At 43.0% G+C, this 15486-nt stretch overlaps 1 protein-coding gene across 1 annotated transcript; it reads left to right on the top strand.

Annotated features, from left to right (window-relative positions):
* The first annotated feature begins 211 nt into the window (after positions 1-211).
* LOC123732783 (protein phosphatase Mn(2+)-dependent 1K) lies at positions 212-11423 on the top strand. The gene is made up of 7 exons (XM_014194868.3): positions 212-369; positions 3991-4540; positions 4764-4864; positions 6460-6619; positions 6851-6995; positions 7748-7882; positions 8897-11423. The coding sequence occupies exons 2-7, from the start codon at positions 4089-4091 to the stop codon at positions 9026-9028; spliced, it is 1125 nt and encodes a 374-aa protein (XP_014050343.1). The 5' UTR covers positions 212-369; positions 3991-4088; the 3' UTR covers positions 9029-11423.
* Positions 11424-15486: the final 4063 nt, after the last annotated feature.

Here is a 15486-nt window from a genome sequence, read left to right as displayed (position 1 = left end):
TCATAATTATGTCTAAATCCCAACTATTTCTACAATTTATCTACGTAAAATCTGACTTTAAACCTTACCCTAACCTTAACCTCACTGCTGACCTCATACCTAACCATAACCTTAAATTAAGACCAAAAAGCTGTTCTCTGTTTTCATGAATTTTAGACATGACTTTGTGGCTGTGGTAACTAGTGACAACCGGGAGGGAAGGAGGCGTAATTGTTTCCACCATGCTGATTCGCGCTGCGCGGGTGACAGGCGCAGTTCCTCCTCTTGTTTGATAGCGTTCGGCACTCAACACAAGGACACTTTTGATTCATTTAACTGTACGCTGTGCAGCTTTTGCAACATATACGAAGACGTTGTAAAGAGTTAAAGGTAAGAATACAACCTTTTCTGCAGAGAAATACCGAAGAAATGTGATTGTTGTCCAAGGGCGGGAGATAGGCTGCGCAAATCATGGATTATTTTGCTAGCTGCTGTTAGCATAGTTCTACCTATCAAATGAGCTAAAAAATAGTGTCAAATTAGGAATACTTAATCGTCTATCCTTACTATTTAACGTTAGTGTGATGAAATAAACAGGGGTCGTTTGCGAAACCATTAGTTTACATTCTGCACAGCACTGCAGCTATCTAACTAGCTAAACAGTAGCTTGTTTGGTTGCTAGTTAGCAAGCTAGTTTGTTAATTATGGGTTATGGTGTTGCGTCATGCGCCGTTTGTCAAGTTTATTTTATTTATTTTTATTTCACCTTTATTTAACCAGGTAGGCTAGTTGAGAACAAGTTCTCATTTGCAACTGCGACCTGGCCAAGATAAAGCATACCAATTCGACACACACAACAACACAGAGTTACACATGGAATAAACAAAACATACAGTCAATAATACAGTAGAACAAAAGAAAAGTCTGTATACAGTGGTAAGGTAAGGCAATAAATAGGTCATGGTGGCGAAGTAATTACAATATAGCAATTAAACACTGGAATTGTAGATGTGCAGAAGATGAATGTGCAAGTGGAGATACTGGGGTGCAAAGGAGCAAGATAAATGAATAAATACAGTATGGGGATGAGGTAGGTAGATAGATGGGCTGTTTACAGATGGGCTATGTACAGGTGCAGTGATCTGTGAGCTGCTCTGACAGCTGGTGCTTAAAGTTAGAGAGGGAGATATGAGTCTCCAGCTTCAGATATTTTTGCAGTTCGTTCCAGTCATTGGCAGCAGAGAACTGGAAGGAAAGACGACCAAAGGAGGAATTGGCTTTGGGGGTGACCAGTGAGATATACCTGCTGCAGTGCGTGCTACAAGTGGGTGCTGCTATGGTGACCAGTGAGCTGAGATGAGGCTGGGCTTTACCTAGCAGAGACTTATAGATAACCTGTAGCCAATGGGTTTGGCGACGAGTATGAAGCGAGGGCCAACCAACGAGAGTGTACAGGTTGCAATGGTGGGTAGTGTATGGGGCTTTGGTGACAAAACGGATGGCACTGTGATAGACTGCATCCAATTTGTTGAGTAGAGTGTTGGGGGCTATTTTGTAAATGACATCACCGAAGTCGAGGATCGGTAGGATAGTCAGTTTTACGAGGGTATGTTTGGCAGCATGAGTAAAGGATGCTTTGTTGCGAAATAGGAAGCCGATTCTAGATGTAATTTTGGATTGGAGATGCTTAATGTGAGTCTGGAAGGAGAGTTTACAGTCTAACCAGACACCCAGGTATTTGTAGTTGTCCACGTATTCTAAGTCAGAGCCGTACAGAGTAGTGATGCTGGACGGGCGAGCAGGTGCGGGCAGTGATCGATTGAATAGCATGCATTTAGTTTTACTTGCGTTTAAGAGCAGTTGGAGGCCACGGAAGGAGTGTTGTATGGCATTGAAGCTCGTCTGGAGGTTAGTTAACACAGTGTCCAAAGATGGGCCAGAAGTATACAGAACGGTGTCGTCTGCGTAGAGGTGGATCAGAGAATCACCAGTAGCAAGAGCAACATCATTGATGTATACAGAGAAGAGAGTCGGCCCGAGAATTGAACCCTGTGGCACACCCATAGACTGCCAGAGGTCCGGACAACAGGCCCTCCGATTTGACACACTGACCTCTATCAGAGAAGTAGTTGGTAAACCAGGCGAGGCAATCATTTGAGAAACCAAGGCTGTTGAGTCTGCCAATAAGAATGTGGTGATTGAAAGAGTCGAAAGCCTTGGCCAGGTCGATGAATACGGCTGCACAGTAATGTCTCTTATCGATGGCGGTTATGATGTCGTTTAGGACCTTGAGCGTGGCTGAGGTGCACCCATGACCAGCTCTGAAACCAGATTGCATAGCGGAGAAGGTACGGTGGGATTCGAAATGGTCGGTAATCTGTTTTTGTTAACTTGGCTTTCGAAGACCTTAAAGACAGAGTAGGATAGATATAGGTCTGTAGCAGTTTGGGTCTAGAGGGTCACGGGGGATGACCGCGGCAGCTTTCCAATCTTTGGGAATCTCAGACGATACGAAAGAGAGGTTGAACAGGCTAGTAATAGGGGTTGCAACAATTTCGGCAGATAATTTTAGAAAGAGAGGATCCAGATTGTCTAGCCTGGCTGATTTGTATGGGTCCAGATTTTGCAGCTCTTTCAGAACATCAGCTATCTGGATTTGGGTGAAGGAGAAATGGAGGGGCTTTGGCGGGTTGCTGTGGAGGGTGCCGGGCAGTTGACCGGGGTAGGGGTAGCCAGGTGGAAAGCATGGCCAGCCGTAGAAAAACGCTTATTGAAATTCTCAATTATAGTGGATTTATCGGTGGTGACAGTGTTTCCTAGCCTCAGAGCAGTGGGCAGCTGGGAGGAGGTGCTCTTATTCTCCATGGACTTTACAGTGTCCCAGAACTTTTTTGAGTTAGTACTACAGGATGCAAATTTCTGTTTGAAAAAGCTAGCCTTAGCTTTTCTAACTGCCTGTGTATCTTTGTTCCTAACTTCCCTGAAAAGTTGCACATCACGGGGGCTATTCGATGCTAATGCAGTACGCCACAGGATGCTTTTGTGCTGATCAAGGGCAGACAGGTCTGGAGTGAACCAAGGACTATATCTATTCCTAGTTCTACATTTTTTTGAGTGGGGCATGCTTATTTAAGATGGTGAGGAAGGCACTTTTAAAGAATAGCCAGGCATCATCTACTGACGGGATGAGGTCAACGTCATTTCAGGATACCCCGGCCAGGTCGATTAGAAAGGCCTGCTCGCAGAAGTGTTTGTGTTGACATTAGAAAAATACGCTGCAGTAATGGACTAACGTTAACATTGTCAATCTTTTTTTTTTTTTCAATCTATGTATACTTTTGTGCATGCCTGTTAATGAGCCTTCTGAAACATTTTGAATAATTAGATATTTATTTATTCAGCTGTAATAAAATAACAAGTGCTGTTGACTCCTGTCTAGTGTTCATGCTCTTTAGCTGCACCAGTTACCGATAAGTGATAACTGCATTATTTTATCAACTGATTCTGACAAATGTTCAGAATGCTTCAGGACAGGTGTGAAAAATAAGAAATGTAGGCAACACAGCAAGTGAAGTATCCTGGCACTTACAGCTTGGCATGTTAGACCAATGATGACCGAGGTTACTTGGAACTTTATAGTGCAGTTTTAAGACATATCTTAAGATGTGGCTAGGCCTACATATGGAATAGAGAAGAACATTTTGATTTAATTAAGTAGGCTATTTCACATGCATTTTCTGTTGTATGGAGTCGAGAGACACAGGAAGATAGACAGAGAGAGCGAGTGTCCTGCATCAACAAACATAGAAATATCAATCCAGCCACCATCCATTCCTGTGACATCTATTGGAACTCAGCCACTCTGCAGCTGGCAGAACACAGCAGGCCTAGGAAAACTGGCTGACGTTTCCAAGTCCAACTCTTCTATTCAATTTACAGCACCTATCTAGGAGCTCTTGTTGACTTGACATTCAATCTAATAGCTATCTATCCTTCTTCCCCAATTGTTAGCCTATTTGCAGTCCAGAAACCTCTGCTCTAGGGTAACCTGTGTTGTTGGCCAGAGGATCTCTCTCCCCGCGAGGAGTCGTCTGCTGCTGTTGGTGACCATGTCAGCCTCCGCTCTCATTCACCTGGCCCGGTCGGGGGGGACTCAGGCCATGCGACAGAGGGGTTTCCTCCAGACAGCCCTAGTGAGTGTCCTACCCCTGCAGGATGACCTCCAACGGCCGCTCCACCTGGGCGTGCTGCGGGCCAGCAACACGCGCTTCGACCCGGATAGCAGCGGCAAGCCCACCACCTGGGACTCGTTCGGCATCTGGGACAACCGCATCGACGAGCCCATCAACCTGTCGCCCTCCATCAAGTACGGCAAGCCCATCCCCAAGGTCAGCCTGTCCAAGGTGGGCTGCGCCTCGCTCATCGGCCACCGGCGGGAGAACGAGGACCGCTTCCAGGTCTCTCAGATGACAGACAATATCCTCTACTTTGCCGTGTTCGACGGCCACGGAGGGCCTGAGGCGGCAGACTTCTGCGACAAGTACATGGAGAAGTACATTAAGTAAGTCATCTGACTGGGTTTTATGATCTGTGTTTAGTCAGGGCATTGGCCTGTAGGATCAGTTTAGGGCCTAATGTTTGTTGAATGGACTGGAGAAAAAATGCACTTCAATTTAGTTTTTATCCTTTTTATACTTGCACAATCTCTTCAGAGGTCAGGCTGAGACCATTGAGATAGCAGGTAATGAATCTGATTGATTGAATGTGTTTTGGTGTTATTTCAGGGATCTTGTAGCAGAGGAGGACAATCTGGAAGTTGTTCTTACTAAAGCATTCCTTGAACTGGACAAAGGCTTGGCAAGACACCTCCACTTCTTCCCTCATGGTAGGTTCCGTCTGTGATGTTACACGTCAGGGAATGTAGATAGACTGTCTCTGTACTGACAATGTACGTAGACCGCACTGAGTTTTTGTTTTTATGTTAAACTTGAAGGTAAAGTCTTTAGCTTGTGTTGAAATATTAACGAATAGCCTAACTTATCAATGTGACTGCTCTGCCAAGAGCTTTGATGACTTAACCGATCCTAAATGGAGCTAACAGGAATTTTCAGTCGCTGCCTCTAGTGCTGTGAAAGCTAAACATTAATACCCAGGGTCACCTTTCTCAGACTGCAAAGCACAGGTTAGGACATGCATGTGGCAGACAAGCATTCTAAACAAAAAACTCCACTGGATGTCCTGCAGATAAGAATCAGGGTTGTCCTCTTGTAGTGCATGCACCCTTCCAAGATACTGGATCAAGTTTACCTTCAGTTCCTTTGGCAGCCATTTTCTTTTGTAAAGGTCGCCTGGAGACTCAGATGTTAGCAATCGTAGAATGTCGACCGTTTTCTCTGAGAAAGGCCTAGTTTAACCGCCAAGACGGTGACAGTCAATCAGTTTAGCTTGAGTGTGTGGCCAAAATGTCGACCACAGACGGCGTGAAATGTCCCAATATGCCCTGTGTGTGTGTGTGTGTGCATGTTATTTACGACAGCAGCGGAGCCAGCTAAGAGCTGGAGGCACCAGGCACCTTTTTGGAAGGAGAAGGGGGGCTAGATAATGGAGAGTCCAGCGGGTCCTATCCTGGACTACTGGAAGGTTCCTCATCTTTCTCTCTCTCTCTTCTCTCTCCTTTTCTATTTCTCTCTCACACAAGTTGATTTGAACAGCTGTATAAGGATCATTGTAAAATCAGAAACTGTAGGCTGTTACCATGCAAATGGTTGCTAAGGACACCCAAGAGGGAACAAAACACAAATCACCATGTGTACAAAACATGACACATAGAAACTTAGTCGTGAAATTTGAAGTGTTATACACGTAATTATTGAAAGAGGCATTAGCCTAGAGCTCTCACCTATAGATTTGATCACCATGGTGATAGTCCTGATAAGCGCTATCTGATTCTAAAGGATGCACGTCTGTCACTGCTGCTTTCTGTATTCTGCCATGGGCCAGTACACTGTATATAGGACTGTATATTAGGTCACTCATTGTAACTCTGACATTTTTGTATGACACCACTGGTCAGAGATCCAAAGTTCCACTGACTGTATTGTAGTTCCTCTCATTCTGTTTCTGTAACCCTAAAACAGTGTGACATGCATGTCTGTCTGACTCTCTGTCTCTCTTCAGCCATCCTTTTTGTTTAGACTAGTAACCTCCCCCTCCATTCTGTTCTCATGTTGTGGAGTATGACTCGTGAGTGTGTGTCACGTGCCACCTATGCTGTGAATGTGTGAGAATACATTTTGAGCATGTATCTGAATAATTCATTGTGTGTTTTGAGAAACAAGTTTACCATAATATGATGATTGTCAACTCTGTGTATTGCTTGTTAGCTGTGTGTGTCTGGCCTTACTGTTGTGTAGAGTGTGTGTGTGGTCTTCAGATGTGTTTCCCCCTTGACGTGTTTCCCTCTACTTCCTGGTGTTGTAGTGGTGAGCGCTGGCTCCACGGCCACGGTGGCCCTGCTGAGGGACGGTATAGAGCTGGTGGTGGGCAGCGTGGGGGACAGCCGCGCCATGCTCTGCCGCAAGGCCAAGGCCCTCAAACTCACCTCGGACCACACCCCCGAGAGGAAGGACGAGAAGGAGAGGTACGGCAGATATCCAGGCTCAAGAAAGACTTGATCTGATATTCATTTGTTGGTAGCTGTAAGGTTGGGAGTCACAGGAGGCATGCTTTATCCATCACATCGGACACTAATAGAAATGTGCTAAGTACTATGGATTAAGATCTTACTATAAGTTTTAACAATTCTACGTAAGTCATTTAAGAGCCCTCTCCCGTGCTTTAAAACCACCTGTCTGTCTGTCTCTACCTCCAGGATAAAGAAGAGTGGTGGCTGGGTGACCTGGAACAGTCTGGGGCAGCCCCACGTCAACGGCAGGTTAGCCATGACACGCGCCATCGGGGACTTTGACCTCAAGAGCACCGGGGTGATCGCTGAGCCAGAGACCAAGAGAATATCAGTGAGTGTCTGCTGTCACCACCTCGGAGAAATGATCTACTGTGCAGTATCAGAGTGTATACATCTCAAATTACACTCTGTTCCCTATGAAGTGCACTACTTTTGACCTGGACCTAGAGCTGGGAAGAAAAACCGACAATTATCGATACCGACCATTTCTGGAGGGCATGTTACTGATATTGATAATAACGATAAGTAGCCGTTACTAGAGGAATATGACGTTTGAAATAAAATAACTCTGCTAATATGGGCTATTGCTAACGGGACAGTCATGGCCACAACATTGAAAGTAGTAGTAGTAGTAGTTTTAAGGGTAATGTAAAAAAGTAACTGGTGCACATTGTTATAAACTTATCATTAAATGTATTGTTATCGTGAAAATTCAGTACATTTATCATCATATGGGTTTTTGTCCATATCGCCCAGCTCTACCAGAACCTCATATAGTGCATTCATTTTGACCAGATCCACACAGTGCTGGACAAAAGTAGTCCACTGTATGGGGAATAGGTTGGAATTAGCCAGTGTTTGTCACTCAGTTTGGGTCATTTTGTCCCCCGAGGTGTTTGGGTCATCTTGGCAGGGTTTATCACGTCTTTAGCCTGCGGGTGCGCAGAACAATGACAGATTAAGCTCCGAAGGGCAAATGTGTTTCCTCTTTATCACTGGAGCCTGTCTGGCTTAGTCTCTGGCTTGTGTCATGGTCTGTCTGTAGACGTCTGACAATAAGGTATTAACTGAATTTTTTTCTAGCTGCATCACGTCCACGACTCGTTCCTGGCACTGACCACAGACGGCATCAACTTCATCATGAACAGCCAGGAGATCTGTGATGTCATCAACCAGTGCCACGACCCCAAAGAGGCCGCCCAGAGGATCTCAGAGCAGGTAGGGTGGTCACTTTGAGCCACCACAGCCCCTAGGGCAGCTTTTCCCAAACTCAGTCCTCCGGACCCCAAGGGGTGCACGTTTTGTTTTTTGCCCACAGCTGATTGTCATCATCCAGAACGCCGCAGCCCGTCTGGTGTTCAACCTTCCCAAGTTCTCTCACGTCACCCCGCTCCTCCGCTCTCTCCACTGGCTTCCAGTTGAAGCTCGCATCCGCTACAAGACCATGGTGATTGCCTACGGAGCTGTGAAGGGAACGGCACCTCCATACCTTCAGGCTCTGATCAGGCCCTACACCCAAACAAGGGCACTGCGTTCATCCACCTCTGGCCTGCTCGCCTCCCTACCTCTGAGTAAGCACAGTTCCCGCTCAGCCCAGTCAAAACTGTTCGCTGCTCTGGCACCCCAATGGTGGAACAAGCTCCCTCACGACGCCAGGACAGCGGAGTCAATCACCACCTTCCGGAGACACCTGAAACCCCACCTCTTTAAGGAATACCTGGGATAGGATAAAGTAATCCTTCTAACCCCCCCCCCCCCTTAAAAGATTTAGATGCACTATTGTAAAGTGGTTGTTCCACTGGATATCATAAGGTGAATGCACCAATTTGTAAGTCGCTCTGGATAAGAGCGTCTGCTAAATGACTTAAATGTAAATGTAAATGATTGAAATGATCAAAGCTTGATGATTAGTTGGTTATTTGAAACAGCTGTGTAGTGCTAGGGCAGAAACCAAAACGTGCACCCCTTGGGGTCCCAAGGACTGAGTTTAGGAAATACTGACTTAGGGTGTAGGGGTAACATCTATTCCAAAGAGCAGCAGTGATTTTTGAAATTGTTGAAGCAGAGATATGTAACGTAAGTCTAGCAAATTAATGAGTTCAAAGGAACTCCATGGCACGGTATAGTAATCTCAATGGATTGTCAAATAAATATGTCTCCTGGCTATTTAAAGAAACCGTTAAACATTGAGACAAATGTTCATTATTGGTGGCGGTGTCTCTCCTCTCGCAGGCGCTTCAGTACGGCTCAGAGGACAACAGCACCATTATCGTGGTTCCCTTCGGAGCCTGGGGGAAACAGAAGAACTCAGAGACCAGCTACTCCTTCAGCCGCAGCTTCGTGTCCAGCGGCCGCTGGGCCTAAACAGGTGGACCCGGGTAGTCATTAGTACGAAGTTACCCCTAGACACTAATCTAGTGTCAGTTTATGTTTCCCACCCCTAATAGTGAAGGTTAGTGCTTGGGGAGCGTAATCTGATCTGAGCTCTGTGGTTATGGATAACTTTGATCGAAGCAGACTTGAAGGGGAATGGGGAGGGATATTCCTGTGGACCTTATCGATGTGCAATAGTCTCCACACAGGGCGGGCCTGTTCAAGACATGCAGGGGAAAAGCACAGCTAACCAAGAACCGATGCCTTAGGAACAATGACATGCCATTTTACTGATAATAATCCCGTAGTTTTGAGCCTGTTCTACAGAAAGGCTGTTGACTCATTATGTGCACTTAACAAGGAACACGTCCTTTTCACTTCCTCCAAAATCGCAGCCTATTCCCTATGTAGTGCACTACTTTTGACCGCCAAACATAGTGCACTACATAGGGAATTAGGTGCCATTTTGGACGCAAACCAGGTTGCAGTAGAAAGCCATCGACTTGGTGGAAGCCTGAAGCCTAAGAACTTACCTTATTCTTCATTGTGTGTAAGTGAGTTTGCATTGTGCCAAGTAAGGCAAACCAGACGTTAATTAGCTTTGTCTGTGAAAACTTGGGGAAGAGTGCTTCTTACTTGCATGTCATGGATAATGTTTTTGGTAGGAAGTTATTCTGAGAAATCAACAACGCACTTTTTTAATTTCCAGATGATGTTGAACTCATTTGTTTCAATGTGTCTAATTCATCCTCTGTACTTGTTAGTGGATATCACTGTGCTGTGGTGCTTCTTTGTTTTGTTCTGAACAACAGTTTTAGTCTGTCGTCTCTTCGCGTGAAGCACTTGTCAGTATTGAGTTCAGGACAAACTTCTCAGAATGGGGATTTTGAGTACAGTAAGGTGCTGCTTGTAGTACAGGGTTATCATTGACCAATATGTACAAATTCATATCCGTCTAATAGGAAAACGCTCACACACACTGCAGTAAAGACGTGTTAAAAGGACCACTATTTCAATCTCTACGTTTCTATAATTTCAGCATGGTAGAAGGAAAAGCTGTAATACACAGAGAAAGAGAGCCAGCCAAATGATGGCAAAAGCCCAAAGTCTTGTAATAGATGGGCACATGCAGTATGTAATGTGTTAGTTCTCCCTGTTCTACAATCATATTGGGCCCTTGGGAGCCACAGAATGCATTGATGCCCCAGTTGCACAAGCCTTAAAGATGCAGTTATAGATCTTAAGCACTTAGAAATTCGTAACAGATTGTACGATGACATTGTACACAATTGTGCACAATCTTAAGTGACCCGTTTTGGCTCGTGATCACTTCTTTCAAAACTACTGGGTGAAATTATGCAAAGCCTTTGGAGCATCACTTTGAGGTAAAGCTATAGAGAATATCTATTGAGCTGTGTTCTAATGGTACATAGTAGTTTAGTGTAAACACAGTTCATGGTCGTTTGGCTCGAAAATGACTTCAACCCATAGCATTCCAAAAGATGATCTTTATTGACAACAAACAGGTCAAACAACTTAACGCGGGAGAGCCTTTGTTTATTTTGGTGATAGGGACTTGGAACAACAGAAGAAAGTGTAAAATGGTGTATATCTGATAACCATACTGGCATTTAAGATGTTCTCAACTTGGGTACAGAAGTAATTTGTATTTTGTGAGTTTTGTACATAGTTATATTTATGTATATGTTTTGATTGCAGGAAAACCGTCAGTGTACTATTTTTAAGTGTTACAGTTCAAATATATTAAATTTTTTAGAAAGAAATCTAAAATTGCTCACTATTTTATAGTTTGTTCCTTGTCCTCTAGTTATTGAAATGAAGTGGCTAAAATATAAAATAAAGTATTGCACTTGTAATCAAATATGCTTTTTCATAGGGAACCTTTATATGCAACAATGAACAAAGGAGACAGCTAACCAACAAATATGTGAAATGTGAATGTCTGTTTTAAAATGCCGTCAGTGACTCATGCAAGAAGGTGTAGAACAACTTGATCTAAAATTAGAGCACAAACAGTGACCGAAGCTAACCACAACTTGACTGTAATTCGCATGGATATCTCACCTGGTGCTTCCAGGCTGTTATAAGTAATGTAACGCTGCGTTGATGTGCATTAAAGCCACAGTTGTATTTTTTGCTGTCTATCCAAGTCAGGAATACTTATGTACATGTAACAGCTATACTGTTAAATATTACCGTGAATGTGAGTATCTACAATCCATGAATGTATCTATCCACCATTTTAGGTTTTCCTTGTACACAATTTGTTTGTCGGTTCTCTCACGATGTGAACATCTATTTATCCTCCATTTGTAATGAGTATTAGTTTCCTCCGAGTTCTCATAATTAAAATCTTGCATACTAATTTTCTCACCAGCCTTCCTACATGTTTGTTGGTTTTATTATGTCTATTTTACTTCAGATTGTTCATGTTGTATACTGTAGTGCAGGGATCATCAACTAGATTCAGCTGGGGGCTGATTGTTATCGTGAGCGTATGGTCAGGGCGGGCGGAACATAATTACAAATCATTTGTAGTCTGCAAATTGACCGCAAGAATATGTCTGACTAAAACATAATTTCAAACCTTGCAAACCTTTCTTAAATTGTACAGTCTATGTTCAATAAAAAATATATATATTAGTTTTTTTGCTCAGAGCTTGGGGGGGGCAAATAAAACTACTGCTTGTTGGGGAACCCTGCTGTAGTGTATAACCATATTCAGCTGAACCTCTGTGTGCCTATTCCTTTCAACTCTTCTGTTTCTACTAGAAGTGTCTAGCTCTAGTACATGTTGTACTGTCAATGCTTAATGGACTGTCACTCCTATTCTCGCATGCCGTTGATGTCCATGTGGTCAACAGTTGAATATTTATCCAAATAAATAATGAAATATGAAGGGAAAAAAATCTTCATTTATGTACATTTTCCAACGTTATTGTCCAGCAGATGTCACTATTGTTGCTAGTGACATGAGTGTCGATTGGAGCCATTGGAGGTAGGAATCTCTTGACAAGAAACTAGCAGGTTGAAATCAATAGTCAAGAGCAGCTGCTGTACCTGGATAAAGGAATCGGACAACCTCAACCATCAGTTTCTCAGCAGGAGTTGTCTGAGATTTTAATAAGTAATCTCATCCTACAAGTGTATCTTAATTTGATCACTTTTGTTGCTGAGAATTTTCCTGCACCTTAGGAAATGCAGATGAACTTTGTGATTTACACAAATGCACTGAAAATACACACTAACACACTGTTATATTAACAGTATTGCACTTTTCATGTAACCTACTTTTGGCCAGCTAATAACTACAGATTATTTTTGCTGTGACCAATATAGTTCACATTAAGATCCTACATCTGTAGGTTATGGAAGTTCACATTCACCTGTGTCCTCATGCAGTCTTCATATGTGTATCAAAGTTGATGTGGGTGGGAACGCTTCTAGCTATGGTGTACATTGGCGTGCGGGCTCGCCTCATGAATGCACGCATGCATTAGTCAGTCTCACAAATGCTCATTAAAATTCTGGTTTGTTTTGTCAGGGAGTGCCTCTTGCATATCCCTTGCACTTTGGACCAAATATAGAATATCTCCACTAAACAACTGTTTTCTACACCTGCTGTATCCTTTTGTCAATTAAATAGATTGTATCGCCCCTCTTGCTATTTGTTGTGTTACCTTGTATTATTATTATTATCATTATAACTTTATGTAAGCTACTTTTTTTTTCTTTTTTTCACCTTTATTTAACCAGGTAGGCCAGTTGAGAACAAGTTCTCATTTACAACTCCGACCTGGCCAAGATAAAGCAAAGCAGTGCGACACAAACAACACATGGGATAAACAAGCGTACTACGGTCAATAACACAATAGAAAAGTCTATATACAGTGTCTGCAAATGTAGTAAGATTAGGGAGGTAATGCGATAAAAAGGTCATAGTGGCGAAATAATTACAATTTAGCAATTAAACACTGGAGTGATAGATGTGCAGAAGATGAATGTGCAAGTAGAGCTACTGGGGTGCAAAGGAGCAACAACAACAAAAAATAACATGGGGATGAGGTAGTTAGGTGGGCTATTTACAGATGGGCTATGTACAGGTGCAATGATCGGTAAGCTGCTCTGACAGATGATGCTTAAAGTTAGTGAGGGTGATATGTCTCCAGCTTCAGTGATTTTTGCAATTCGTTCCAGTCATTGGCAGCAGAGAACTGGAAGGAAAGGCGGCCAAAGTAGGAGTTGGCTTTGGGGGTGACCAGTGAAATATACCTGCTGGAGCGCATGCTACGGGTGGGTGTTGCTATGGTGACCAGTGAGCTGAGATAAGGCAGGGTTTTACCTAGCAAAGACTTATAGATGACCTGGAGCCAGTGGGTTTGGCGACAAGTATGAAGCCAGGGCCAGCCAACGAGAGCGTACAGGCCACAGTGGTGGGTAGTATATGGGGCTTTGGTGACAAAACGGATGGCACTGTGATAGACTGCATCCATTTTGCTGAGTAGAGTGTTGGATCGGGAGGATAGTCAGTTTTACGAGGGTATGTTTGGCAGCATGAGTGAAGGATGCTTTGTTGCGAAATAGGAAGCCGATTCTAGATTTAATTTTGGATTGGAGATGCTTAATGTGAGTCTGGAAGGAGAGTTTACAGTCTAACCAGACACCTAGGTATTTGTAGTTGTCCACATATTCTAGTCAGAACCGTCCAGAGTAGTGATGCTAGACGTGCGGGCAGCGATCGGTTGAAGAGCATGAATTTAGTTTAGCTTGCATTTAAGAGCAGTTGGAGGCCACGGAAGGAGAGTTGTATGGCATTGAAGCTCGTCTGGAGGTTTGTTAACACAGTGTCCAAAGAGGGGCCAGAAGTATACAGAATGGTGTCGTCTGCGTAGAGGTGGATCAGAGAATCACCAGCAGCAAGAGCAACATCATTGATGTACACAGAGAAACCAAGTCACGTCTCACTTTATTACTTGTATAAAAGTCATCATAATTTGACATAGCATATTTTATAAATCCTACTGTATATAATACATCTCAAAGAGTTTTTAATAGCTTTTTTCACCTTCAGCTTTTTTTACTACTTGTTATTTTTGACTTTTTATTTGGCATTTGATTCTTGATTGATATTGATATTGTACTTAATTGTCGAGGAGAGTTAGAGTAAGCGTTTCACTACTGTACACCTGTATCCAATAAACTTTGATTTGATTAGATGTTGATGCCATCGTCATAGTCTCTAGTAAAATATATATGTTTTTACTTGATGAATTTGTTCTGAATTGAAATATCAACAACAATTTGATGGGGAAACTGATTTTTTTTTATTTATTTGTCCTTTTTCAAAATGTTATGAAATGCTGATGGACTGTTTAATAATTTTCATAATCTGGCGTTATGAAACTGGTTATGAATTGATTGATGATTTCCGACTGTAACTGGGAAGTATTTACTTTCTTATACCTTACCTTACCCTCCCTTTTCTCTTATCAGCTAAGCCCATGTTTACACAACCACATAAAAAGCAAACCAGAAATAAGTCACAAACACACACACCACGGGTAGCAGAATGCACCCTGGGTCCCTCCTTGTCTTGGCTACTGAGATACGTGATGTCGTGAGAGAGCTGTCATAATGCCGACAAACTGGTGACTCCAGCTCTCTCTGCTTGTTTCCTCAATGTGTATTAGCATGAATTGTCATCCGTCACCTTTCCTCTTCTCTAAAGAGACAGCTGTGGTCATTCCTGAGCAAAGTATGAGGTGTTACACTGAGTCAACATAGTTGGGCCTTTGCCATTACTAGTTTATGGTGTTGACTGTGAAGGACTGCGTTCCAGACATATCTTACGTTATTGGTGTGTGATACTCTGGATGTGTTTGTTTAGGAAGTGTAGAATCGGAAGATGTTGTTTTGTCTTTATGAAAGATATAAATGAGTATGTGTGTGATTACTGAAATGTTTTGAAGTGATTGCTTCCCAGCAGCAGATGTTAGCGGGTGCAGGGAATTGCTTGTGTTACTATAGCGCCTAACAGTGCAGCAAAAATGTCTAACAAGTAGGTCTACATAAATAATATTCAAAAGAAGAAATCACGAACGTAAGAACGAATCCAGTTGACAACCCAAATAACACAGTATCAGTAATCCAAATGCAATCTATGCCTATATACACCATAAATATATAGACTACTTAGAATGATATGTAGAGACCTACAGCAGTCAGGGCCACAGGAAAACTTGCGGCGAGGAGGAGGCGGTATTTGCCACAACACTTTTTAATCAAGTGTAGAGGCAACTGATTTAGTTTAATAAAATATATCGACGCTTAGCATTAAAAAGATTTGTCAACTCGCACACAATTGTTATGTCCTTCATATCGGAGTGCTGCTGCAGCGCTTTGCGTGTCTTGATTCACGAAAATCGCAG

This window comes from Salmo salar, chromosome 04 (assembly GCF_965601325.2).
Source record: "Salmo salar chromosome 04, fSalSal1, whole genome shotgun sequence".
Lineage (NCBI taxonomy): Eukaryota > Metazoa > Chordata > Actinopteri > Salmoniformes > Salmonidae > Salmo > Salmo salar.
The sequence above is the reverse complement of the archived record's forward strand: the minus strand, read 5'-3'. Positions and strand labels throughout refer to the sequence as shown.

Excerpts from the sequence above, each read along its gene's own strand:
- LOC123732783 (XM_014194868.3), top strand. The coding sequence starts at position 4,089 with ATGTCAGCCTCCGCTCTCATTCACCTGGCCCGGTCGGGGGGGACTCAG. Across the intron at positions 4,865-6,459 it reads CCTCCACTTCTTCCCTCATG|TGGTGAGCGCTGGCTCCACG; the intron begins GTAGGTTCCGTC and ends CTGGTGTTGTAG. Across the intron at positions 6,620-6,850 it reads AGGAAGGACGAGAAGGAGAG|GATAAAGAAGAGTGGTGGCT; the intron begins GTACGGCAGATA and ends CTCTACCTCCAG.